The sequence below is a fragment of the Marmota monax genome, unplaced genomic scaffold (assembly GCF_021218885.2).
Source record: "Marmota monax isolate L192 unplaced genomic scaffold, Marmota_monax_Labrador192_F-V1.1 WCK01_AAM20220418_F8-fsc00230, whole genome shotgun sequence".
NCBI classification, from domain to species: domain Eukaryota; kingdom Metazoa; phylum Chordata; class Mammalia; order Rodentia; family Sciuridae; genus Marmota; species Marmota monax.
This window is the reverse complement of record NW_026693365.1, coordinates 1-25555: the sequence shown is the minus strand read 5'-3', so window position 1 is coordinate 25555 and position 25555 is coordinate 1. Positions and strand designations below refer to the sequence as shown.

Here is a 25555-nt window from a genome sequence, read left to right as displayed (position 1 = left end):
TCCGGAGGGGGCTCGGGGCGGCCCTGTGCGGTATTCCGAGGACTCGGGGATGTCCTCCGGTCGCCGCGAGGTCCCGCCTCCGCGGGCAGTCCCAGAACGCGGACGCGGGTGGCGCGCGGCGGCTGTGAACGTCGCCGCGCGTCCCCGAGCCTGGCGTCCGCATCCTTCTCCGGGAAGAGCTGCCGTGCCCGGCCCGCTCCACGTCGGGCTTCGACGTCCAAGAGCGCCCCGCTCCCTCCACCCGTCGGCTGCGACGCAGCCTCCGGCTCCCGGCGCCCTCCCCGGGCACGCAGGTCGGCGAGACCAGCCCAGCTCCCGATGGCGCGGCACGAAGCAAACCCCGCCTGACCGGGGCCCGCGGCGGGCACCACCGAGTCGCGGTCCTCCAGCGTCTAGACCTGCCGGGTGGGAGCGCCGGAAGTAGGCGCGGCGAGCCGGAAGTGGGCAGAGCGCGACGGCCCGAGATGAAGCCGGCGGTGGACGAGATGTTCCCCGAGGGCGCCGGTCCCTACGTGGACCTGGACGAGGTGAGGTGGGAGCGTCGGCGTTCTGGCCTAGCGTAGGGGCGGCTGCCGGAAGGCGGGAGCTGGTTCCCCGCCTGGCGACGCCCGCGCGTCTTGGGGACGAGCCTGGCCGGGGCCCGCGGGGTGGGTACCGGAGGGAGGAGAGAACGCAGGGCCAGATGGTGGAGCGGCACGGAGCGGGCGGGTCCTGCGCATCCCACTCCCGGGGCCCCGAACCCAGCTCCTGTCAGGTTTTAAGGCCCCTGCGGGAGGCCTCAGGCTCCGATTTGCTAGGCGGCTGGTCACTTAGCAGAGTTCGGAGTTGGGTTTGGAGTGGGAGAGTAGGAAAATGGAATTAGAAAGGAAACTTGAAGAAGGTCTGAATAAGGCCGGTGGGATTTACGTGGTGGTGTCTGCGTGGCTTCCTGTAGCGTTGCGTTGGGGAGGCTGGCTGAGAAGGGGGGAGTCTTGGAACCTTGGCAGCAGCCTGAAACGGAGCACGGAGGCGTTTGGCACTTAAGAGTTGAGCACACACCTTCGAGGGTGTAGGGACCAGAGCAGGAACAGGCTCCTGTGGCCAGCCATCCAGACAGCTACCATCAGAGGACCCTGCACTGATCCTTCCCAGGCGACTAAGCAACGGGCAGAATCCTGAGTGCATTCTATTGCCCAGCGGTGGCAGTGACCTGATTTTGCCACCAGGAGGAGCTTCAGCTGTGGGAGGCTCTGAGGGCACACAAGGGCCAGGGCAGGTCAGCTTCCAAGGGAAATGGTTGCATTCTCAAAAGGGAGGGGTCCAGAATAGTTGCCAGACTGGGGTTGCACATGCTTGTGGTCTCTGTGCAGTGTCCAGGAGGGGACTGGAGGCTGAACTTGAGGTCCACAGGTGAGTAGTGGCACACAGGGCAATGGGAATTCTCTTTTTGAAAGAAAGGGAAAAATTAAGGAATGTAGAATTTTAAAAACTGCTCCTTGAATTCCCCCTTCACACACATTCTTTATTTGCAACTAAAATTCTTAACTCCACCCTGAGTACTTGCCTGTCACCCCTCACCCTGTTCCTGTTTCCTGGAGGTATGGGATGCTATGACAACTCAAAGCTGTTTTGGGGAAAGAGCTCACATAACTTGCCTTTCACTCCCCAGGCAGGAGGCAGCACTGGACTCCTGATGGACTTGGCAGCCAATGAGAAAGCAGTCCATGCAGACTTCTTTAATGGTAAGGGTGCTGGGATTCTGCATGCCTGGTTTTATTTAAAAGTTTTTCCTGTAAGTTAATACAGTGGGACGATCTTGTGACCTGAATAATTAGGATCATGGAAGAGTGAAGCCAAGACACTGCTGTTCTCAGAGTACAGTGCAGAAATGATCACACTGGCTGTCGGCCACATCTGGAGAAGCATGAAATTGCTTCCTGTCTCACATGCCAGGGCCTGAGATTGAGTACGTGGCATGAATGTTAGCACATGCTAACGGCCAGTTGTGGCTGCCCTGTCACCCTGGACAGGTTCTCTCGGGTGGCTGTACTCTCCTGATCTTCCCTCCCTTCTTCCTTTCCCATACTTGTCTGCCCTTGGCTGTCTTTGCAAGGAGCAGCCACACTCCGGCTTCAGCCCTTCCCAGTCTTTGAGTCGGGACGAGGACACACTTCATCTTGTTTCAGAACTTTTCATGGTAGCTACCCAGGAAGTTTTACCAAACACACTGAAAGCTGACCTCTCATGAACCTTCAAGTGTGCTAGAGGCCATGTTTCTCTTATTCCTCTGGTTTCTGAAGGCTTTGTCCATACAGGTTATTTGGGCCCTTACCAAGGGTTCAAACAGAGGAAACATAACATACATTTCCTGCTCAGAAGGGTAAGTGAGATTTCTTTCCTTTTTCTGTCCCGCTGTAATCACATGGTTTTTGTCCCTACAAAGAACTTTTGTTACTCGCTAGTAGCAGCTGGGGTGTGATCTTGCCACGTTGGTGTCTGCCTTTACAAATAATCCCTGAGTCCATGCTAGTTTGGCTCACTGTCCAGGAGGAGGAACCTTGCTGCTAAATAAGGTGCAGTCTTTCCAGGGGACCTGGCTGCCACCCACTGATATCAGACATCCCATAACCTTGGAGCTGAGCTTTGAGAGCCTCAATAGCCTTTCTCTAAATTCTGTCCAAGGGAACACAAGGTGCGGAAGGGTGGACGCCTTCCAGAGCTTCCTGGGATTCTCACCAGGCAAGGCCGTCTCATTCCTAGTGCTGGCACCATTAATTCACAGTTCAGTGATCTTCAAAAGTCCCTTTTGTCCTTTGCTAGCCTCTTAAATTAGAGATGATTGACTGTGTTCAATGGTCAGTGTTGAGATTTCCAAAGATAGCCCTTGGATTCCAGTGAGAAGGATTTCCAAAGACAGTGGATTCCTGTGCACCTGCTTCTGGGCTCAGGAGCATGTCAGAGTCCTCCTGCAGGCGCTGCCTGTCTTGGGTGGTGGCTGTTGTTGTCCACGAGGAGCCTCTGGCTTCAGTTGAGGTTTCTCCCACAACCCTTTGGCTCGTCAGCTGGGTGGACTTTGGGATCCATTGTCTGCTGGGCAGTGGGTCCTCACGATGAGTGTGACTTGCTCTCTTCCCTGGCTTGTTTCATAGTGCAGTAGAGGAGTTAGACGAGGTGGCAGGCACGGCAGAACTGCACCCTGAGGGCTGGGTGGGATTGCCCTGGAAGGTGTCTCCTTGTGAAGATGTGGAGCAGAGGGATGCTCTGGGGAGAGGGAAGGAAGTGTCTAGAGCAATAGCACCACACAGAAAGGTCAGTGGGCAGCGAGTACTCCCTCTGTGGCCAGAGGAGCTGCCCTTCCCCAAAAAGGCCAGTGCGGGGCCTGCCCCAGCGCTCTGTCTGACCACGTCCTCAGGCCAGGGCCCACAGGAGGGGGCTTAGTTCTTTCTTTTCCCATGGTGAAGGGGATGTTGGCATGAGGTCCAGAACTTGGAAGGTGCACAGAGGAAAGCAGAAGGACAAATTGGCCCTGGCTGTGGTCACCCGGCCAGTGCCTTGTGTGTTTATCCAGCTGCTTCTGGCAGGAATGGGTCTTCGTTGTGTCTTGAACTCACCTCTTCCAGGCCCCCTAAGGCCATTCTCAGTGGCGCAGTCCTTCTGCCACCTTTCTGCAGCCCCTCCGCATGTCACCCTTAGCACAGGTGTCAGTGCAGCTGTGAGGTGGCTGTCAGTGTGCAACACCTGTGTCTTCCTGCGTAAGAGCAGGTTAAAAGCATGTAGAAACCACACTGTCCCCTTGAATTGTGAGCCCTGTTAGCTAAAGCTGAGCATCTGTCGTGGGGAAAGGCCTCTGCCACATCATTTGCTGTCTGTGTCTTCAACTACCTGTAATTAACTTTGAAGTGGGTTTCTGGGATGCTTTCCCTATGTGCCCATTAATGTGGGGTTCTGTTTACATAGATTTTGAAGATCTCTTTGATGACGATGATGTCCAGTGAGTCCGGTCCAGCTGCACACATGGCCATGCACAGCACACCAATCTGCACAGAGGGCGGTGTCAGATGGTTTAGAGACCTCGTGGAGATCACTAGAAGTCAGGACCTGGCCAACCGAGGGTGGGGGACTGTCTTAACCCCCTGGACACTTCATCATCTCCTGTGGAATGGCCTTTGTCCTCACACTTATTAAAAATACACCATCACACGCAGGGCAGTTGTGATTCTTGCATGTCTGGGTGGATGTTGCCGTCTGAGTGTGTGGATTGGGTGCGTGCACTGTGTATCAGCATGCAAGGAGGATCAGACGCTATGTGCTGCTTTTTGGTGGCTGGTGTGCCTCTGGTGTGGTGCCTGCTGGTCACCTGTAGGTGTCCTGCTGCAGCACTCCTGACCCTGCATTTCCTTGAGTGGGCAGAGCCTTACTGCTGCCACCCCCGTTGGTCTGGTCTCTTCCTCCAGCTTCCTCATCCAAGTGGCTTCTGTCACAGACCTGAGGCTTATGACCCAGGGCTCTGTCCCATGGGGACCACATGGGGAAGGCCCAGCCAGTCAGCAGCAGCCAAGCTTGAGCTGTGCAGGGTGGTGGCTCCCAGCCACTCTGATGGAAGGACCTTTTCCTGCAGGGCAGGGAGCAGTGGGTGACCCACACACTGCCAGCGATGATTTAGTTGAAGAATATTTTCTACTAAAGTTAAATGTTCTGAAGGTTCTTGTTACAGTTCTGATAGAAGTGAGAACCTCAATGAAACAGCCTTCTCTAGTGACTCCATGCCAGCCATGAGGGTTATACAGCTGGGCTCTGGAGCCTTGGGCCTGGGGAGGTAATTGGGTGGTCCAGGCAGGGTCACCAGCAAGGCCTTCTGGAGGAAGCACCTCCTTGCCCTGTCCTCAGGCTTCTGCCTCTTCAGAGTCAGGTGGAAATGCCCATCTTCTCCACTGGGGACCAGAGACAAATCTCTGAGCTCTTGGTGCCAGTGGTACTTCAGAACAAGCAGGTTTTAGAAAAAAGACATTATTGATGGTAGAACTCTTCCTGCCTTGACACTGCTTAGAGTCAAGGTGAGAAAGTACTGTGAAAAATGTGCTTAGATAAAAGTCCCTTTGTTTCTCCTGAGGCCAAAGCTGGGCACTCAGGAGCTGGACTGGTCCTTTGCTCAGGATTCAGGTCTCAGCCTAGAGTGAAGGGGACTGAGCCCTCTGTGTGCTTCTGCCACACCCTTCTCAGGAGACAGGCTCAGGCACTGTGAGACCAGAATGCTGTGTATCTTTTCAGGATCTAGTTCTGTGTCTGCACTTGCAGGCCTCCAGCAGCTCCGAGCTTTCCTAGGTGCCCGGTGGATTCTGTGAATCATGGTTACCCTCCCTGGTGAGTCACAAAGTGCTGCTCATAATTATGATTTTAGTGGCTGCTGGGTAATTTCTGAGGGGTGTGAGTGCTTCAGATGGCTGTCACCCTGAGTGTTCAAGAGCAGTCACTTGACTTGTATATAGGTATCTGTGTTTAAGAAATAGCTTGATTTCTTTGTCCCCAGCATCAGGGGGAGCCTCTAGCACAGAAGGTGCTCAGCAAGTATCTGTTGAGTAGATAGAAATAACAGTATATCAATATGCAAGAGGCTTGGAAAATGACCAAGTCCTAGGTCTTTCTGGAGAGAAGAAAATGCCAACCTAGAGAAGTGCTGAGCGTCAGCCCCATGCTGTGCCCCTCCAGACCCAGAGCACCAGCAACACAAAGAGTGCAGCCAGTCCGTGCGTAGCAAGGGCCATGGGGCCCGAGTTTCCATTTGTCCTCAAGCCACACTTGGCTTGAGAGTTCTGCTTGAGCCCCTAACTCAGATCCCAGGGGTGTGATGGTCAGCCTTACCTGAGCAGAAAAGGTCCAGCCAAGTAAGACTGCCCCAGACACCTGACCTGCCTGGGGACACCCACAGGGGGACAAGGCACTTCATGCAACCCACCTGCTGTGCTGCCTGGTCAGGGAGCAGCACAGTAGCTGAGGGTTCCTGGAGCTTGATGCCTGCGGCACAGCCCAGCTGTCCGAGGTGGTCTGATGCGTCTGCCTCGGGCTGTGAAGTGAGGGCAGCAGTGACGTGTTCCCTGTGGGGTGGGCAAGGGGGCTCTGAGTTAATGTGGGCGAAACGGCTTCCGTGGAGTCAGAGTCCCGCGGATGTGCGCTGCTGCTGTGTGCACATTTGGGCACTGCAGGGACTCTGGCCTTCCGCTCGGCTTTCCACTCTGATTTCTCAACCTTGTCGAAAAACCTCTCTGCTCGCCCAGGTCACTCAGAATTCTGGAGGACAAAGGTGGCAGACCCCCTGCCCTTATCAAGAGCTGCCCTCTCCGAAGAGGCCATGAGGGAAATGAGGGGTGGATTTGGAAGGAGTTCCTGAAACAAGGTCACGTGCCTAGAGCCAAAGCGTTGGTGTTTGTCAGATGTTGAGATGCTTGCAAAGGCATGAACGAAGCAATACGGTAAAAAATAATGGGCACAGAGTACTTAAAAAAGTTCATGGAGGAGCCAAGCCAAATGGCCAGTAAGTGTTTGAAGGCGCTCAGAATGACATGCGCCAGGCCAGTGAGGGATGTACACCACCCACCTTGGTGGGACAGGGGTGGCGGGAGGTGTAACAGTCACATGTGCCCCTGCCACCACCCAGCCGATCGAGGTGCAATTGCTGCTGGTAATAGTCATAGGAGATCTCAGTGCCCCCAGTGGCAGTGGTCAGGTAATCCATATGGAAAATCAGCCAGGATCCCTGGCCCTAGGGACATGCAAGCTACGTGAACCCAGCAGCCGTGCACAGTAGTTCACCAACAGCAGCCACTTCCACACTTGGGACAACATGTACCCCTAGTCTTTTCTAAAGAGAGAGCGTAAGGGTGGTAAACAGGGAAGGGCCATGTGCCTGCTGACCTCTCAATACCACCCAACAAGCGTGGAAAAAACCAAGTGAGTAGCTGAGGGATTGATGCCGTGGCCACCGTGGGCTCCCACAGCCAGCCAGTGAGCTGAGGTGTCCACCTGGTCCTTGGGTGGGAAGCAGGGTAGAGAGTTGTGTTGCTTGGCGTATTCATCTGTGGGTTTGTGCACACAGGACACATTGTGTGCAGAGATGTGTGCTCTTAGGTGAGTGTACGTGGGGCATACGCGTACACAAAGCCCTGCAGGTCTCCACCTTTGCAGCCCCCCAGAACCTCCAGCTGTGATCACAGACTTGTGTGTTCAGCTCCGTGTGTATGTGAACGTGTTTCAGGAAGGATTGTGCTTAAGGCCCGTGGAAAGAGCTGTGAAAACCCAGGACACACCGTGGGTGGGTAGGGGCTGGGGAGCAGGTGGCCCCCATCTCACCTGGAAGGAAGCACTTGGGAGAGTGAAGAGGAGCCTCAGGAGAGGGTGTGCTGTTGAGAGGGAGGATGGGGTGGGTGGGTGGCTGGCCACCTGGGATGGGCTGTGCTCCTGAGCAGCAGTTGTCCATCCCAGACATGCAGTCAGCCCCAAGCTGCGATCTTGTACCGTTTTCTTTGCTTCCTTGTTTGCAGCTAAAGCAAAGAAGGCAGGTATGGCCTTCAAGGTCAAGGGCCATTAATTAGCATGTGCTTTGAAGGGGGACTGGCCTCCAGAGCTGTGGGTGGCCTCTGTTCCTGGACCTGGGAAGGGAGTTTGCTGGGGGCAGCCTGTGGCAGACTGTGCTGCAGGTGGGCCTCCTTTCAGCTGGAACCTCCCTGCATCTGAGAGTCTCTGCTCAACTGGGAGTCTGCCAGCCCCTGCCCCCTGGATTCGAGTGTCAGGATGTGGAAGTGGTCGTGGTCTGCAGATTGAGGCCGCCTCGGGCAAGGTGGCTTTGGGGTGGCGCTTTCTCCCCTTGTCCCCTGGTGGTGGCTTGTTTTTTCTTTTTTGTTTTTGGCTGCTTCAACTTCAAAATATATTTTGCTGAACTTAATTTATACTGTCACTTGGAAGGCTCACCTCTGTCCCCAACTGTGCCCAGTGCAGTTACGTAAACGTTGGAAGAACCTGTTAGAACTCTTGCTGAGGCAGAAAACCAGCAAACCTGGAATGAAAATAGCATTTGGAGCAGTTTTGGTTTTTATTTATTTAACATCTTGCCAAGGATCATAAATCCTAAAAGGTGCCATTCACTGAAGCCCATGTGAGCCCCACATCTGCATTCTGTCATGTCATCCTCAGGACATTGCCCAGTGGGTATGTGCTCACTTTGCACATGAGCAGGCAGTGGTGAGACGGCTCCCCAAGGCCGGCCCTGGAGAAGGGCAGTGTCCAAAGAAAACAGGAGACACTTCAAGGCCCAGGCTCAGGCCCAGGCAGTCCCTTCTTGAGTAAGGACTCCAGTAGCTCAGACAAGAGCACGGATTGACAGATGGGATCATATCAAGTTAGAAGCTTCTGCACAGCAAAGGAAACAGTGGAGAGACAGCCGGAAGAACGGGGACAGCCACTCTTGTGACAGCAGCGCTTCCGCACCTCTTCATTGCTGTGACCCAAATACCCCAAGAAGAACAGCAGAGGAAGAGTTCATTTTGGTTCATGGTTTCAGAGTTTCAATCTGTGGTCAGTTGGCTTCGTGGTTCTGGGCCCAGGTGGGGCGGAACATCGTGGTGGAGGGCATGGAGGGGAAGTAGCTCAGGACATGGCACCGTGAAGCAGAGAGAGCTCAGCTCCAACCTGACCTGCCTATAGTTACCGCCCAGTCAGTCCTTTAGTGCCTCCATAACCCAGTCACTTAATATCTGAACATCCTTGCAGGTGAGCACTTGGGGGACACCGAATACAGAAACCATGGCAGAGAATTAGTGTCTGTAATGTAAAAAGAAAGAAAGAAAGAATGCCAACTTAATACCAAAAAGAAAGAAAGAAAAACCCCAGTCAAAATCAGGCAAGTGAACTGAGCAGACACCTCTCAAACGAAGTACAATGGGCAGTAATTTCATACAGATTCATTCAACATCTTTAGCTCTTGGGACTATGCAAATTAGAACCACACTGAGGTTCTGTTCCCCCTCAGTCACCTTGACTGTCTTCAAGGGCACAAACAACAGTGCCTGCTGGCAAGGACACAGGGGAGAGGACCCCTTAGGTACTGCAGTGGGAATGCAAATACAGCCACCGAGGCCGTCAGAGTGCAGGCTCCTCAGAAAGGGCGCAGTAGCATTACCACGTGTGACGCAGTTGACCCTGCCTCCCCATTACACCTGCAGAAGCTAAGGCCAGCATGTCACAAAGGTAAATGCACACCCGTGTCTTCTAAGGCACAATTTACAGTATCCTAAGTATCTGTCAACTGATGAAAGGGTAAAGAAAATGCATGTGTATATACACAATGGAGTATTCTTCAGTCACAAAAAGAATTAAGTCGTCATTTTCAGGAAAACAGCTAGAGCTGGAGGTCACCATGTTGGGTGGAATGTGGCAGGTGTACATTTAGCTTTTTAATAGACTGCCAAGCTGTTTCCCAGAGGTCTCCACATTCTCTCCAGCAGTCTGTGACAGCCCCAGTTGCCGCCTTCTGTCTCAGCCATGCTGGTGAGCGTGCTAAGGAGCCATCGTGGTTTTGAGGTATATTTCCTAGTTGCTAGTGTTGAGCGTATTGCCATGTGATGGTTTGCCATCTGTATGTCTTCTTTGATGAAGTAAAAATTAACCACTTTTTACTCATTTGTGTTTGGTTGGTTGTTTTCTTACTTAAAATTATGTTTGTGTATAATCTAATGTAATCCTTTATCACATATATAATCTGCAAATATTTTCTTCCAGTCTGTGACTAGCGTGGTAGGTAGGCAGCTTCCACGGTGGCCCCAGAGACCGCTGCCTCCTGGTATTCACATTGTGTTTAACACCCTCCTGGAGGTGGCCTGGACTGGGTGCTCTCTTCTCGTGAGCAGCATAGATGAAGCGCTGTTGTGCTGCGTGCGATCAGTTTGTTGAGTAAAGACTGGGGCTCGGGGCTGGGGATGTGGCTCAAGCGGTAGCACGCTCACCTGGCATGCGCGGGGCGCTGGGTTCGATCCTCGGCACAACATAAAAAATAAAGATGTTGTGTCCACGAAAATTAAAAAATATTTAAAAAAACCTCTCTCTCTCTCTCTTAAAAAAAAAAAAAAGAGTTATCCATACCTGTCTGACCATCCCCCATCGTTACGATGGTCACGGGGATCTGACAGCTTCCCTAGTCTCGCAGGTCTATAGATCAAGAAAGACTATACTTGTAAATTGTACCTAAGGAACCAAATCCGAGGAGCCTCAGGCACACCTGGATCTAATATATATATATGATTCTAGACTTTTGAGCTGATGTGGAAATAGATAGCTAATATAATTATTTTAGTGGTTTTTCTTTCCATATAAATTTCAGAATTAGGTCATCAATGTCTCTTGGATTTTGATGGGGATTGCAATGAATCTAGAGACCAAATTGGAACAAATGAGTATCTTAGCAATGTAGAATATTTCAGTTCACAAACACTTTAGCTCCCTTCATTTAGGCTTTTTAATTTTTCATTGATATTCTATACTTTTTTGTTAATGTACTTTAGCATTTTGTTAAGTTTATTCTAACATATTTTGTTTACTTGGCATATTGCATATGACAGGGAAGTCCAAACTGCAGTCACCCCTTGCTGGTGTGGAGGTGGAATTGGCTGTGTGTGCTGACTTTGTATCCTGAGATTGAGGTTGATTTATTTTTCTAAGGGATTTTTTTTTTTTTTTGGTAGATTCTTAGAGCTTTTCCAAGGCCATCTCACCTGGCATGGCCTGCTGAAGCTGTGTGTCTCAATGACACAACAGTTTCCAGTTTACTTGGCATATTTGCAATAGAAATAATTCCTTGTACCATCAAAGACACACAGGAGATTGTTCCTAACAGTGTGCTCATGATGTCCCCAAGTTAGAATAGCTCTACTGTCCACCAGCCACAGAAGGGATGTATGATTTGAGCAATCGAATACTGAACAGCAGTGGAAAAGAGGGAACTGCCGTCGCAGGCGGCAGCGAGGACAGCCGTCCTGGGCAGCAGCGAGGACGGCCCAGGGCATCTGTTGCATCAGGTAAGTCTACGAAGAATACATCTCACATGAACTGATTTTTGGGATTCTCTAAGCAGACAAAAGTCATTTTTGTTCTTAGAGATCATCAGAATAATGATTGCCCTAGCAGCAGGGTGTTCATTGATAAAGGGCACAAAAGAGCTCTCTTTGGCTCAGCGTTTCCTGTCCTGGTGAGGGCAGCAGGGCCTGGGCATCCTGTGAAGGACACGGAGTGCACACCTAGTGTATGTGTGCTGTGGAGGGGAGCTCGATGGGTGGGGGGATGTCATGGAGAGTGACCTTGGAGGTCACCAAGGGAGGGAAAGCAGACTGCAGGATGTGAGGGGCAAGACCAGCCCCTGAGGGGTGCCAGTAGTTAGCCAGCACAGAGAAGAGTGCCCAGCAAAGATGTCTGGTCATGCAGGAATGACCAGAGTGTTTAGAAAGCACAAAGCTTGATGAATGTCCCAAACAGACACCAGTGGAAGACAGCCACCAAAGAGCAATTGACAGATGGTACCCGGGTCCACTCAGAGGTCTTCCTTGACAAGGAATGGGACATGCCCATTAGGTCTGGACAGTGAGCAGTGGCAGATGCAGAGAGCAGGTTGCAGAGGGGTGAAGAGTAGCACGAGCAGAGGTGTGAAGTCTAGAGTATTGTAAGAAATGCTCCTGGGAGTGAGTGCGAGGTGAGCAGCCCACAGACCTGCCTGAGCTAGAGGGAAGGGTGAGGATGATGAGCAGGTCTTCGGGGTGGGGGAGCGGGGAGAGGAGAGGAGGAGGAGGAGAAAGTGCAGCTGCTGGGGGTTCAGCTCAGGTCAGCCCGTGTTCAGTAGCCACGAGGGGCTGTGCACTAGACTAGAGAGAACTGAGATGTGGTCTCTGACTTGAGGTCGGCATGCACCAATGTGCATTCTCTTGTGCCCATGCACACACGCAGCTGCCTTCACTGTGAGAAGGGAAGTGATTTGGCAAGCGTGGCCACAGTTGAAGCACATGAGAAGAGGGCATTGAGGACTGTCCTGGAACTGACCCTGGGACTGTGCTGGAGAAGGGCAGAGGGTAAAATGATATGGTGCACCCCGTAGGCTATGAAGGGGGCTCTGGGACGACTGCAGGGTCGTGACAAGGGGAGCACTGGCCTATGTGGCAAGAGAAGGTCCAGGATGTCCCTGAGAGCACCAGAGTGGCAAACTGCTCTGGGTTGGGTCTCAGCAGCCCCTCAAGCCTAAGGCAGAGGCTTAAAAGCCCTCTGCCAGGGTCTGATGAGCACCTGGTGGAAGGCCAAGGTGGGCAGAGGGACCGAGAAGCAGACCAGCCAGATGCCAGGGCCTCTAACTAAGTCCATTCACACCCAGACCCATGTGCTGCAGCATGGCACTGCTCCAGCTGGGCAGGGCATGCCCTCCCACTGTGCATTTAAAACTGTTCCAGAGAAGTGTGAGGTGGCTCCTATCCTCACCTTAAGGTTGGAAAGGCCTTGGCTGGTTTGGCTGTGCCACGTCATCAGGAGCTTTGTCATGTGGGATGCCGTCAGCCAGAGACACGCTGGGTCTCTCCTTGGTCCCCGCTACATCTTTCAAGAGTATCTACACTTTATTTCCTAATAGTTTACACACCATAGATATTAAAGAGTTTTTTATTATAACATTTTACCTTTAAGATTCCATGATGTATTTTGAAATAGCCCAATAGAACAGAATACAGTCTCTAGAAGCAAGCATGCCCACAGGGGCACCTGGTTAATGACTTGGTGACCAAGCACAACTCCAGAGAAAAGGTGCTTTAAAAAGTGTTTCTTAGGTCAGTGAATGGGACATAACCTTCCTGTGCTCATACGTGAACACATGACCAGTGTAACTCCACAAAATCCTGTTCAGCCATAAGAATGGGCTCAGGACTGTAATGGGTCACTCCCCATGTATGTGTCATATCTCAGTACACCCTGCTGTCATGCACATCTAAAAACAAGTTACAAAAAGAAAACCTGCACCCAGGGCCTGAGCACTGGCCACGGGGCCCAAGATGGAAGGCTGGCTGCCATGCAGCTTCCTGGACTTGTGATAATGTGTGGTCCTGGGAAGCAGCAGGGCCATCAGGTCCCTGCAGTTTGGGTAAGAAGGAGGGGCTTGCGTAGCAATCCAGGACCAAGGTGACTTCGTCCTGCAGAACACAGGGTTACCTGGAGGCAGTATCAAGGACATTGGGCGCATCCCCGCACTTGAGCCCCACACCTGGGCGGCTTTTGTCTGTGCCGGGAAGTGGCCTCAGGAATCAGCCAACACAGGGCTCCTGGCAGGGTCGACTCAAGGTGGCCATGGTCAGGCCAGTGGGAACCTGTGAGTAACCATGTGCAACACACAGTTTACCCCTGAAGCACAAAAGCCATCACCAATTTTGTGTGCATGTGGACACCGAATGAAAGACTCAGCAAAGAGATCTAAAAATAACAAGATATCAGAGAAGAGTATCTTTGGGGACGTAGCATAGGCAAGTATTAAATGCCACAGAACCATGAAGGAAGTGACCAACACAGTTACCTGGTAATAAGTTTAGAGAATGATGTTGACTAACTTAAAAAAAGAAAAACAACTATGTGGATGTGAATACTACCAAGTGGGAGAAGTATTTTCAAATCAAATAACCAACAAGGGGTTCATAAGGATGGGAGAGGTGAAGAATTTCTACAATCAATATGAAAAAGAAAACAGTGGAAAAATGGGCAAAACAGATATACTTCCCCCCAAAGAATATCCAGATGTCTGTTCTGTGCAAAGGTGGGTGAGCTCATGAGCCACTCAAGAAATGACAATGAAAATGGCAGGGACGTGTGATCACTAACCCCCGAATGGGGAAGCTTGTGAAACAGAACACACCTGCTCCTGAAGCGCACACCTGCTCCTGATGATACACAGCAATGGAAATCGTGTTTGCTTTGGTCAATGTGAGCAGAAATTGGCATCATGTTTGGAAAACTATTTGGGTGAACAATTTCATGTTTAAGAATGCCCGCAGGATTTCATTTCATTCACAGGAAAAGATGTTTAAAAGAACAGAATTATTTTAAGGGCCAGTAATTAGTAACAACCAAAATGTCCATGGTCAGTAGGAGGATGAGTGAATGACCATGTCAGTACTGTATGCAGGTGGTCCCTGACTTACAGTGGTTTGACTTAACGGTTCCTGATTCTCTGATGCTGTGAGTTACCCTTTCACTGCTCTGCTTTCCCTTCCTGGACATGTTGAAGGATTTAGGTGACACTCAACACTGGTATCAGAGAGGCTCCTGTGAGATGATTTTTCCCATCCCAAAACTGATGTGAGCCTTCTGAGCATGCTTAGGTAGGCCAGGCCGAACTGTGACCTGTAGGTGACAAGTATTGGATGCAGTGCAGCCTATGATGTTTCCAACCTACCTTGGGCTTACGGGGTGTAATCCCATTGCAACTGAGGAACATCTGTAATGGAATCATGTACGGTGGACAGCCAAGGGCTCCGTTACAGGCAGCTGGACATGGGCGAGCAGTAGTGGTCAAACAGAAGACAAATCGTGCATACCTCTCCATGGAAAGTTCTGTGAAGACAAAGTACTTTTGTCTTCACAGAACTTTCCATGGAGAGGAGCTTGTGCCACCCAGATCCTGAAAATGTGGTTAGTCAGGGTAAGGCTAACCCGGAGGGCGAGGACAGGCAGGTGGAGTGAGCCGTACCTTCTCTTGACCTGCAAATGTTGAACTTGCTGAGTTGTAGGTGAAACTTGTGTATTTTCCCTTGGAATTAGTGTTTTTATTGTGCATGTACAGACATATGTGCATATACCAGAAGGGATAAGTCCTGCTCTGCATCCATGTGCACACACACTGTGTGTATATGATGTATACAGTTATGGTCACACACACACAGTGCAGCTTTTTACTTTCTCCCAGGTCCATCCTGAGGCTAGGAAGGGGCTACCAGGTCCCAGGAGCCTGGGCAAGCTCTGCCCCAAGAGAAGCCACCCCGATGCCCAGACCCCCTGCAGCTCCTTCGCACACGGGCTCTCGTTGTCAGACTGGGCCACTCACAGCCAACCCTGCTCCACCTGATGCCAGACTCGCTCTGCGGGATGGCTTGGTTGTTGATCTGTAAACAGTTATTATTTTTAGTAGCTCCTTGGCACTGGTGTGGAAGATGGGCTGAGGGAGCGGGCAGGCAGACCCTTCACTCGCATCACGGGAGGCCACCGGCCAGCCAGGCTCTGCGTCTGGGTGAAAGCTGGGTTAGTGAGACACACATTGTTGTCTGACGACTTTAATCAGGGTGCACCATATCTATCCTCTGACCAACTAAAGCCTGGGAAATGGCTCAGAGATGCAAAGGAGGAGGCAGAAGGCAAGGCCCTGCTGGGTGCCCACCCAGGCTTCTTGTGGTCAGGCTGTCAGTCCTCCCCAGAGTTCTGCATGGTGCCCACCCAGTCTTCTTGGGGTCAGAGTTCTGCATGTAGACCAGCCTTCTCCACCCGTGCATCTCACACGTAATAAACATCTGGTCCATGAAATGCTCAAAGGACCTTGGTGAACATGTGCCCCAACACCTTCAAGTGCATTTTGAAGTAGAGAGCAGTTGGAAGATCAGATATCTCCATAGAGCCCTTCAGTCCAGCTCCATGGACACTCTCACCAGAATTTTCTTCACATGGCGATGTGCCTCTGTCCCAGCCTCTGCAGAGCGTCCTTCACGTCCTTGTTCCGCAGGCTGTAGATGAGGGGGTTGAGCATCGGGATGACCAGGGTATAGAAGACGGAGACCACCTTGCCCTGCTCCATGGACTCCACAGCTCCTGGCTGGGCATACATCACAAATAGTGTTCCATAAAATAAGGACACGGCTGTCAGGTGGGAGCCACAGGTGGAGAAGAGCTTGTGCCGCCCAGATCCTGAGCGCATCCTGAGGATGGTCACTGCGATGTAGCCATAGGAGACCAGGACCGCTAGTGTAGTGCTCACAATGATGAAACCACAGAGGCCAAACAGGAGAAGCTCATTGAAAGCCGTGTTGGCACAGGCCAGCTGGAGCAGCGGGGGCACGTCACAGAAGAAGTGGTCGATGCGGTTGAAGCCGCAGAAGGGCAGCTGGAAGGTGAGGCTGGTCTGTACCATGGAGTTGAGGCAGCCTCCACAGTAGGTGCCCAGCACCAGGCGAGAGCATGTCTTGGAGCACATGGTCGCAGGGTACTGCAGGGGGCTGCAGATGGCCAAGAAGCGGTCATAGGCCATCACAGCCAAGAGGAAAGCCTCAGTGGTAGCCAGTAAGGAGAAGAAGAACAGCTGGGTGGCACATCCCCTAAAGCTGATGGCCTTGGAGGAGAGGAAGTTGGCCAGGGCATTGGGGGCGATGACGGAGGAGTAGCAGAGGTCCAGGAAGGACAGGTTCTTGAGGAAGAAGTACATGGGGGAGTGCAGGCGGGCATCCAGGGTGATGACCACGATCATGGTGACATTGCCCAGGACGGTCAGCACATAGAGGGCCAGGAAGACAGCAAAGAGCAGAGCTTGAACCTCCACCCTCCTCTAAAGCCCTCCAGCACAAACTCCCGCCAGGGCAGTGCTGAGAGGTTTCCGTTTCTGAGGGTCGGCATGGCCCTGCGCTGGGACAGCAGGCAGAGAGGACAGAGGAGGCAGTGAGATTGAGCAGGTTACGGGACGTGGTCACGTATTTTGTGGAGTACAGAGACGTGTCAGTGCCATGCTGCACACTGAACCAGAGAATTCTTGAACACCCCCTTGGTGGTGCCCACCTGACTGCACGGCTTGACCTTGTGATGAGCTGAAGATACTTGGAATGCCCACCCCAAGGCCAAGGTCATTGACTCACGTGGGAAGAGGGACAGAGCAGAGCTGTCAGCTTGGTGAGGACGCAGGGCCATCCCTGGGCCCAGTGGAATGAGCAGCTGGCCACGGGGTAGGGAGGGTGCCCATCTGCTGGGGAGCTGGAGGACTGACTGGGTGTGATAGGATGGCCTGTCCTCCCCACTGTCCCTGGCCTACTGTGCACAGCGTGGTCCTGAGCCAGCAGCGTCCCTGGCCCCTGGAGCTGGTGGAAATGCAGGAGCCGCAGCCCCAGCCTGCAGACTCGGAGCCTGTGCTTAGCAAGGGGCAGCCAGCGGGTGCTCAGGCCAAGGCTCACAGGCCCTGCCCAGCCACCAGGGTGGAGGGCAGGGTGCAGGGCAGGGTGCGGGCAGGGGAGTGGTCTCTGCCTCCCTGCTGGGGCAAGGCCTGAGTGCTTACTGCATACACAGCCCTGCTGCCTGCTCACTCATGGTCAGCTTCTGGTCCTGGCAGGCCTGAGCAGGTGGTGTGTTGACCTTACCTGTCCAGGTGAGGGTTAGGACTGCCCATGGTCATACAGCCAGCAGCTGTGCTTCCAGGGTCCCTGTGCTCCTGAGCCAAGTCTGTGCTGGAGACAGGGAGGCGGATGCCCAGTCCCCTTGTCCTCTGCGGCTCAGCTGTGACCTCCTGAGCAGTGAGTGAGGCGGCAGGCAGTAGTAGGTCCAGTGAGGCTCTGGGCCCAGGCTGTGTGTGTAGCAGGCTCCTAGGCTTTGTGAAGCGCAGGGGCCCCACGTCCGCCTCCTCTCCTGTCCTGCCAGCTGGGCAGCGTGTTAAGGCACCTTCACTTGGGGTCACTGTGTACCTGGCAGGGCTGGTACTTGGCCTCCAATGGCCAATTAGTGAGGCTCTGGGCCTCTGCAGTGCCTGGACTCCAACTCCCTGGGCCCCCAAGCTGCAGGGCTGTGGCCAATCTGTGTGTCATCACCATCTCCTCCCAGTGGGGCCCCCCATGCTTTTTGTCTCTGTGTCCTTTCTTCTCTGTCTCCTAAATTCAAAACAAATTCATGCTTGGAAATTTGAACAAGTAAGAAGTGACGGACGTTAAGAATCCTCTTACTCCTGACCCCATTGCACCTCGGCCCTGTGCAGCTGGCCCTGTCCCCACACATGTGTCTGCATGTCTGGGGTCTTCTGCTGGTGTCTTGTGTCCCAGGGCCACTACATTCACTAGCCTGCCTTTTTTAGTCTACTTTTTTGTTGCTGTGACCACAAGACCTGACCAGAAAAATTAGAGCCCCAGAATTTTTTGGGGTGCTCACAGTGTCAGGGCTCAGTCTATAGATGGACCAATGATTTGCTCTGGGCCCCTGGGGAGGCAGAACATCATAGCAGAAGGGTGTTGGGGAGGAAAGCAACTGAGAACATGTCTCAGGAAGGAGAGAGAGAGAGAGAGAGAGAGAGAGAGAGAGAGAAAGAGAGAGACAGAGAATTCTCATTTCATGAAATATATACCCAAAGGCATACCCCCAATGACCCACCTCCTCCAGTCACACCCTCCATGCCTACAGGCCCTCAATTAATCCCTATCAATCAGAGGAACTCATTTATTAGGTTAAAACTCTCATAACCCACATACCCACATATCACCCCTAAACTTTCTTGCATTCTCTCTCACATGAACTTTTGGGGGACAACTAATATTGAAACCATAGCATTCCTCCCTTTGTCCTCTAAAGCTCAGGCAGGATATATTTAGTCTATATTCAAGACTCCCCATAATCTTAAGAATTCCAGCCCCTCTCCCTCACCTCCTGTGTGTCTCTTGGTCAGGCCAGCCCCTCTCCCTCACCTCCTGTGTGTCTCTTGGTCAGGTCAGTCCCTCTCCCTCACCTCCTGTGTGTCTCTTGGTCAGGTCAGTCCCTCTCCCTCACCTCCTGTGTGTCTCTTGGTCAAGACAGTCCTGCTCCCTCACCTCCTGTGTGTCTCTTGGTCAGGCCAGCCCCTCTCCCTAACCTCCTGTGTGTCTCTTGGTCAAGACAGTCCCGCTCCCTCACCTCCTGTGTGTCTCTTGGTCAGGTCAGTCCCTCTCCCTCACCTCCTGTGTGTCTCTAGGTCAGGCCAGCCCCTCTCCCTCACCTCCTGTGTGTCTCTTGTTCAGGTCAGCCCCTCTCCCTCACCTCCTGTGTGTCTCTTGGTCAGGTCAGTCCCTCTCCCTCACCTCCTGTGTGTCTCTTGGTCAAGACAGTCCTGCTCCCTCACCTCCTGTGTGTCTCTTGGTCAGGTCAGCCCCTCTCCCTCACCTCCTGTGTGTCTCTTGGTCAGGCCAGCCCCTCTCCCTCACCTCCTGTGTGTCTCTAGGTCAGGTCAGTCCCTCTCCCTCACCTCCTGTGTGTCTCTTGGTCAGGTCAGCCCCTCTCCCTCACCTCCTGTGTGTCTCTTGGTCAGGCCAGCCCCTCTCCCTCACCTCCTGTGTGTCTCTTTGTGAGGTCAGTCCCTCTCCCTCACCTCCTGTGTGTCTCTTGGTCAAGACACCTCCTGTGTGTCTCTTGGTCAGGCCAGCCCCTCTCCCTCACCTCCTGTGTGTCTCTTGGTCAGGTCAGTCCCTCTCCCTCACCTCCTGTGTGTCTCTTGGTCAAGACAGTCCTGCTCCCTCACCTCCTGTGTGTCTCTTGGTCAGGTCAGCCCGTCTCCCTCACCTCCTGTGTGTCTCTTGGTCAGGCCAGCCCCTCTCCCTCACCTCCTGTGTGTCTCTTTGTGAGGTCAGCCCCTCTCCCTCACCTCCTGTGTGTCTCTTTGTGAGGTCAGCCCCTCTCCCTCACCTCCTGTGTGTCTCTTGGTCAGGACAGTCCTGCTCCCTCACCTCCTGTGTGTCTCTTGGTCAGGTCAGCCCCTCTCCCTCACCTCCTGTGTGTCTCTTGGTCAGGTCAGCCCGTCTCCCTCACCTCCTGTGTGTCTCTTGGTCAGGCCAGCCCCTCTCCCTCACCTCCTGTGTGTCTCTTGGTCAGGCCAGCCCCTCTCCCTCACCTCCTGTGTGTCTCTTGGTCAGGCCAGCCCCTCTCCCTCACCTCCTGTGTGTCTCTTGGTCAGGTCAGTCCCTCTCCCTCACCTCCTGTGTGTCTCTTGGTCAGGTCAGCCCTCTCCCTCACCTCCTGTGTGTCTCTTGGTCAGGACAGCCCTGCTCCCTCACCTCCTGTGTGTCTCTTGGTCAGGTCAGCCCCTCTCCCTCACCTCCTGTGTGTCTCTTGGTCAGGTCAGCCCCTCTCCCTCACCTCCTGTGTGTCTCTTGGTGAGGTCAGCCCCTCTCCCTCACCTCCTGTGTGTCTCTTGGTCAGGTCAGCCCCTCTCCCTCACCTCCTGTGTGTCTCTTGGTCAGGTCAGTCCCTCTCCCTCACCTCCTGTGTGTCTCTTGGTCAAGACAGTCCTGCTCCCTCACCTCCTGTGTGTCTCTTGGTCAGGACAGCCCCTCTCCCTCACCTCCTGTGTGTCTCTTGGTCAGCCCTCTCCCTCACCTCCTGTGTGTCTCTTGGTCAGGACAGCCCTCTCCCTCACCTCCTGTGTGTCTCTTGGTGAGGTCAGCCCCTCTCCCTCACCTCCTGTGTGTCTCTTGGTGAGGTCAGTCCCTCTCCCTCACCTCCTGTGTGTCTCTTGGTCAGGTCAGCCCCTCTCCCTCACCTCCTGTGTGTCTCTTTGTGAGGTCAGCCCCTCTCCCTCACCTCCTGTGTGTCTCTTGGTCAGGTCAGTCCCTCTCCCTCACCTCCTGTGTGTCTCTTGGTCAGGACAGCCCTCCTCCCTCACCTCCTGTGTGTCTCTTGGTCAGGCAGCCCCTCTCCCTCACCTCCTGTGTGTCTCTAGGTCAGGCCAGCCCCTCTCCCTCACCTCCTGTGTGTCTCTTGGTCAGGTCAGCCCCTCTCCCTCACCTCCTGTGTGTCTCTTGGTCAGGTCAGTCCCTCTCCCTCACCTCCTGTGTGTCTCTTGGTCAGGTCAGCCCCTCTCCCTCACCTCCTGTGTGTCTCTTTGTGAGGTCAGCCCCTCTCCCTCACCTCCTGTGTGTCTCTTGGTCAGGTCAGCCCCTCTCCCTCACCTCCTGTGTGTCTCTTGGTCAGGCCAGCCCCTCTCCCTCACCTCCTGTGTGTCTCTTGGTCAGGTCAGTCCCTCTCCCTCACCTCCTGTGTGTCTCTTGGTCAGGTCAGCCCCTCTCCCTCACCTCCTGTGTGTCTCTTGGTCAGGCCAGCCCCTCTCCCTCACCTCCTGTGTGTCTCTTGGTCAGGTCAGTCCCTCTCCCTCACCTCCTGTGTGTCTCTTGGTCAAGACACCTCCTGTGTGTCTCTTGGTCAGGCCACCCCCTCTCCCTCACCTCCTGTGTGTCTCTTGGTCAGGTCAGTCCCTCTCCCTCACCTCCTGTGTGTCTCTTGGTCAAGACAGTCCTGCTCCCTCACCTCCTGTGTGTCTCTTGGTCAGGTCAGCCCGTCTCCCTCACCTCCTGTGTGTCTCTTGGTCAGGCAGCCCTCTCCCTCACCTCCTGTGTGTCTCTTTGTGAGGTCAGCCCCTCTCCCTCACCTCCTGTGTGTCTCTTGGTCAGGACAGTCCTGCTCCCTCACCTCCTGTGTGTCTCTTGGTCAGGTCAGCCCTCTCCCTCACCTCCTGTGTGTCTCTTGGTCAGGTCAGTCCCTCTCCCTCACCTCCTGTGTGTCTCTTGGTCAGGCCAGCCCCTCTCCCTCACCTCCTGTGTGTCTCTTGGTCAGGCCAGCCCCTCTCCCTCACCTCCTGTGTGTCTCTTTGTGAGGTCAGCCCCTCTCCCTCACCTCCTGTGTGTCTCTTGGTGAGGTCAGCCCCTCTCCCTCACCTCCTGTGTGTCTCTTGGTCAGGACAGTCCTGCTCCCTCACCTCCTGTGTGTCTCTTGGTCAGGTCAGCCCCTCTCCCTCACCTCCTGTGTGTCTCTTGGTCAGGTCAGCCCGTCTCCCTCACCTCCTGTGTGTCTCTTGGTCAGGCCAGCCCCTCTCCCTCACCTCCTGTGTGTCTCTTGGTCAGGTCAGCCCCTCTCCCTCACCTCCTGTGTGTCTCTTGGTCAGGTCAGTCCCTCTCCCTCACCTCCTGTGTGTCTCTTGGTCAGGTCAGCCCCTCTCCCTCACCTCCTGTGTGTCTCTTGGTCAGGTCAGTCCCTCTCCCTCACCTCCTGTGTGTCTCTTGGTCAGGACAGTCCTGCTCCCTCACCTCCTGTGTGTCTCTTGGTCAGGTCAGCCCGTCTCCCTCACCTCCTGTGTGTCTCTTGGTCAGGCCAGCCCCTCTCCCTCACCTCCTGTGTGTCTCTTTGTGAGGTCAGCCCCTCTCCCTCACCTCCTGTGTGTCTCTTTGTGAGGTCAGCCCCTCTCCCTCACCTCCTGTGTGTCTCTTGGTCAGGACAGTCCTGCTCCCTCACCTCCTGTGTGTCTCTTGGTCAGGTCAGCCCCTCTCCCTCACCTCCTGTGTGTCTCTTGGTCAGGTCAGCCCCTCTCCCTCACCTCCTGTGTGTCTCTTGGTCAGGTCAGTCCCTCTCCCTCACCTCCTGTGTGTCTCTAGGTCAGGCAAGCCCCTCTCCCTCACCTCCTGTGTGTCTCTTGGTCAGGTCAGCCCCTCTCCCTCACCTCCTGTGTGTCTCTTGGTCAGGCCAGCCCCTCTCCCTCACCTCCTGTGTGTCTCTTTGTGAGGTCAGCCCCTCTCCCTCACCTCCTGTGTGTCTCTTGGTCAGGCCAGCCCCTCTCCCTCACCTCCTGTGTGTCTCTTGGTCAGGACAGTCCCTCTCCCTCACCTCCTGTGTGTCTCTAGGTCAGGCCAGCCCCTCTCCCTCACCTCCTGTGTGTCTCTAGGTCAGGTCAGCCCCTCTCCCTCACCTCCTGTGTGTCTCTTGGTCAGGTCAGTCCCTCTCCCTCACCTCCTGTGTGTCTCTTGGTCAGGTCAGCCCCTCTCCCTCACCTCCTGTGTGTCTCTTGGTCAGGTCAGCCCTCTCCCTCACCTCCTGTGTGTCTCTTGGTCAGGTCAGCCCCTCTCCCTCACCTCCTGTGTGTCTCTTGGTCAGGCCAGCCCCTCTCCCTCACCTCCTGTGTGTCTCTTGGTCAGGTCAGCCCCTCTCCCTCACCTCCTGTGTGTCTCTTGGTCAGGCCAGCCCCTCTCCCTCACCTCCTGTGTGTCTCTTGGTCAGGTCAGTCCCTCTCCCTCACCTCCTGTGTGTCTCTTGGTCAAGACAGTCCTCTTGGTCAGGTCAGTCCCTCTCCCTCACCTCCTGTGTGTCTCTTTGTGAGGTCAGCCCCTCTCCCTCACCTCCTGTGTGTCTCTTGGTGAGGTCAGCCCCTCTCCCTCACCTCCTGTGTGTCTCTTGGTCAGGTCAGCCCCTCTCCCTCACCTCCTGTGTGTCTCTTGGTCAGGTCAGTCCCTCTCCCTCACCTCCTGTGTGTCTCTTGGTCAAGACAGTCCTGCTCCCTCACCTCCTGTGTGTCTCTTGGTCAGGTCAGTCCCTCTCCCTCACCTCCTGTGTGTCTCTTGGTCAAGACAGTCCCGCTCCCTCACCTCCTGTGTGTCTCTTGGTCAGGTCAGCCCCTCTCCCTCACCTCCTGTGTGTCTCTTGGTCAGGTCAGCCCGTCTCCCTCACCTCCTGTCTGTCTCTTGGTCAGGTCAGCCCCTCTCCCTCACCTCCTGTGTGTCTCTTGGTCAGGCCAGCCCCTCTCCCTCACCTCCTGTGTGTCTCTTGGTCAGGTCAGCCCCTCTCCCTCACCTCCTGTGTGTCTCTTGGTCAGGTCAGCCCCTCTCCATCACCTCCTGTGTGTCTCTGGGTCAGGTCAGCCCCTCTCCCTCACCTCCTGTGTGTCTCTTGGTCAGGTCAGCCCCTCTCCCTCACCTCCTGTGTGTCTCTAGGTCAGGTCAGCCCCTCTCCCTCACCTCCTGTGTGTCTCTTGCTCTGGTCAGTCCCTCTCCCTCACCTCCTGTGTGTCTGTTGGTCAGGCCTCACCTCCTGTGTGTCTCTTGGTCAATACAGTCCCGCTCCCTCACCTCCTGTGTGTCTCTAGGTCAGGTCAGCCCCTCTCCCTCACCTCCTGTGTGTCTCTTGGTCAGGTCAGCCGCTCTCCCTCACCTCCTGTGTGTCTCTTGGTGAGGTCAGCCCCTCTCCCTCACCTCCTGTGTGTCTCTTGGTCAGGCCAGCCCATCTCCCTCACCTCCTGTGTGTCTCTTGGTCAGGTCAGTCCCTCTCCCTCACCTCCTGTGTGTCTCTTGGTCAAGAGAGTCTTGCTCCCTCACCTCCTGTGTGTCTCTTGGTCAGGTCAGTCCCTCTCCCTCACCTCCTGTGTGTCTCTTGGTCAAGAGAGTCCCGCTCCCTCACCTCCTGTGTGTCTCTTGGTCAGGTCAGTCCCTCTCCCTCACCTCCTGTGTGTCTCTTTGTGAGGTCAGCCCCTCTCCCTCACCTCCTGTGTGTCTCTTGGTCAGGTCAGCCCCTCTCCCTCACCTCCTGTGTGTCTCTTGGTCAGGCAGCCCCTCTCCCTCACCTCCTGTGTGTCTCTTGGTCAGGCCAGCCCCCTCCCTCACCTCCTGTGTGTCTCTTTGTGAGGTCAGTCCCTCTCCCTCACCTCCTGTGTGTCTGTTGGTCAGGTCAGCCCCTCTCACTCACCTCCTGTGTGTCTCTTGGTGAGGTCAGCCCCTCTCCCTCACCTCCTGTGTGTCTCTTGGTCAGGTCAGCCCTCTCCCTCACCTCCTGTGTGTCTCTTTGTGAGGTCAGCCCCTCTCCCTCACCTCCTGTGTGTCTCTTGGTCAGGTCAGCCCCTCTCCCTCACCTCCTGTGTGTCTCTTGGTCAGGTCAGTCCCTCTCCCTCACCTCCTGTGTGTCTCTTGGTCAAGACAGTCCTGCTCCCTCACCTCCTGTGTGTCTCTTGGTCAGGACAGCCCCTCTCCCTCACCTCCTGTGTGTCTCTTGGTCAGGTCAGCCCGTCTCCCTCACCTCCTGTGTGTCTCTTGGTCAGGTCAGCCCCTCTCCCTCACCTCCTGTGTGTCTCTTGGTCAGGCCAGCCCCTCTCCCTCACCTCCTGTGTGTCTCTTGGTCAGGTCAGCCCCTCTCCCTCACCTCCTGTGTGTCTCTTGGTCAGGTCAGCCCCTCTCCCTCACCTCCTGTGTGTCTCTAGGTCAGGCCAGCCGCTCTCCCTCACCTCCTGTGTGTCTCTTGGTCAGGTCAGCCCCTCTCCCTCACCTCCTGTGTGTCTCTAGGTCAGGCCAGCCCCTCTCCCTCACCTCCTGTGTGTCTCTTGGTCAGGTCAGCCGCTCTCGCTCACCTCCTGTGTGTCTCTTGGTCAAGACAGTCCTGCTCCCTCACCTCCTGTGTGTCTCTTGGTCAGGTCAGTCCCTCTCCCTCACCTCCTGTGTGTCTCTTGGTCAAGAGAGTCTTGCTCCCTCACCTCCTGTGTGTCTCTTGGTGAGGCTAGCCCCTCTCCCTCACCTCCTGTGTGTCTCTTGGTCAGGTCAGTCCCTCTCCCTCACCTCCTGTGTGTCTCTTTGTGAGGTCAGCCCCTCTCCCTCACCTCCTGTGTGTCTCTTGGTGAGGCCAGCCCCTCTCCCTCACCTCCTGTGTGTCTCTTTGTGAGGTCAGCCCCTCTCCCTCACCTCCTGTGTGTCTCTTTGTGAGGTCAGCCCTTCTCCCTCACCTCCTGTGTGTCTCTTTTTGAGGCCAGCCCCTCTCCCTCACCTCCTGTGTGTCTCTTGGTCAGGTCAGCCCT

General features: G+C 54.5%; 2 protein-coding genes across 2 annotated transcripts; one reads left to right on the top strand and one right to left on the bottom strand.

Moving 5' to 3' along the window:
- Positions 1 to 325: 325 nt before the first annotated feature.
- On the top strand, positions 326 to 4183 carry LOC124101169 (COP9 signalosome complex subunit 9). The gene is made up of 3 exons (XM_046456955.2): positions 326 to 527; positions 1649 to 1721; positions 3937 to 4183. The coding sequence occupies exons 1-3, from the start codon at positions 465 to 467 to the stop codon at positions 3972 to 3974; spliced, it is 174 nt and encodes a 57-aa protein (XP_046312911.1). The 5' UTR covers positions 326 to 464; the 3' UTR covers positions 3975 to 4183.
- Positions 4184 to 14657: 10474 nt separating this feature from the next.
- LOC124101166 (olfactory receptor 9S13-like) lies at positions 14658 to 18242 on the bottom strand. The gene is given in 2 exon segments (XM_046456951.2): positions 14658 to 16560; positions 16563 to 18242. Coding segments are annotated over 2 exon segments (945 nt in total). The 5' UTR covers positions 16636 to 18242; the 3' UTR covers positions 14658 to 15688.
- Between the last annotated feature and the right edge of the window lie 7313 nt (positions 18243 to 25555).

Coding starts and splice junctions, on each gene's coding strand:
- LOC124101169 (XM_046456955.2), top strand. CDS start 465: ATGAAGCCGGCGGTGGACGAGATGTTCCCCGAGGGCGCCGGTCCCTAC. Junction 528..1,648: donor CCTACGTGGACCTGGACGAG/GTGAGGTGGGAG, acceptor TTCACTCCCCAG/GCAGGAGGCAGCACTGGACT. Junction 1,722..3,936: donor CCATGCAGACTTCTTTAATG/GTAAGGGTGCTG, acceptor CTGTTTACATAG/ATTTTGAAGATCTCTTTGAT.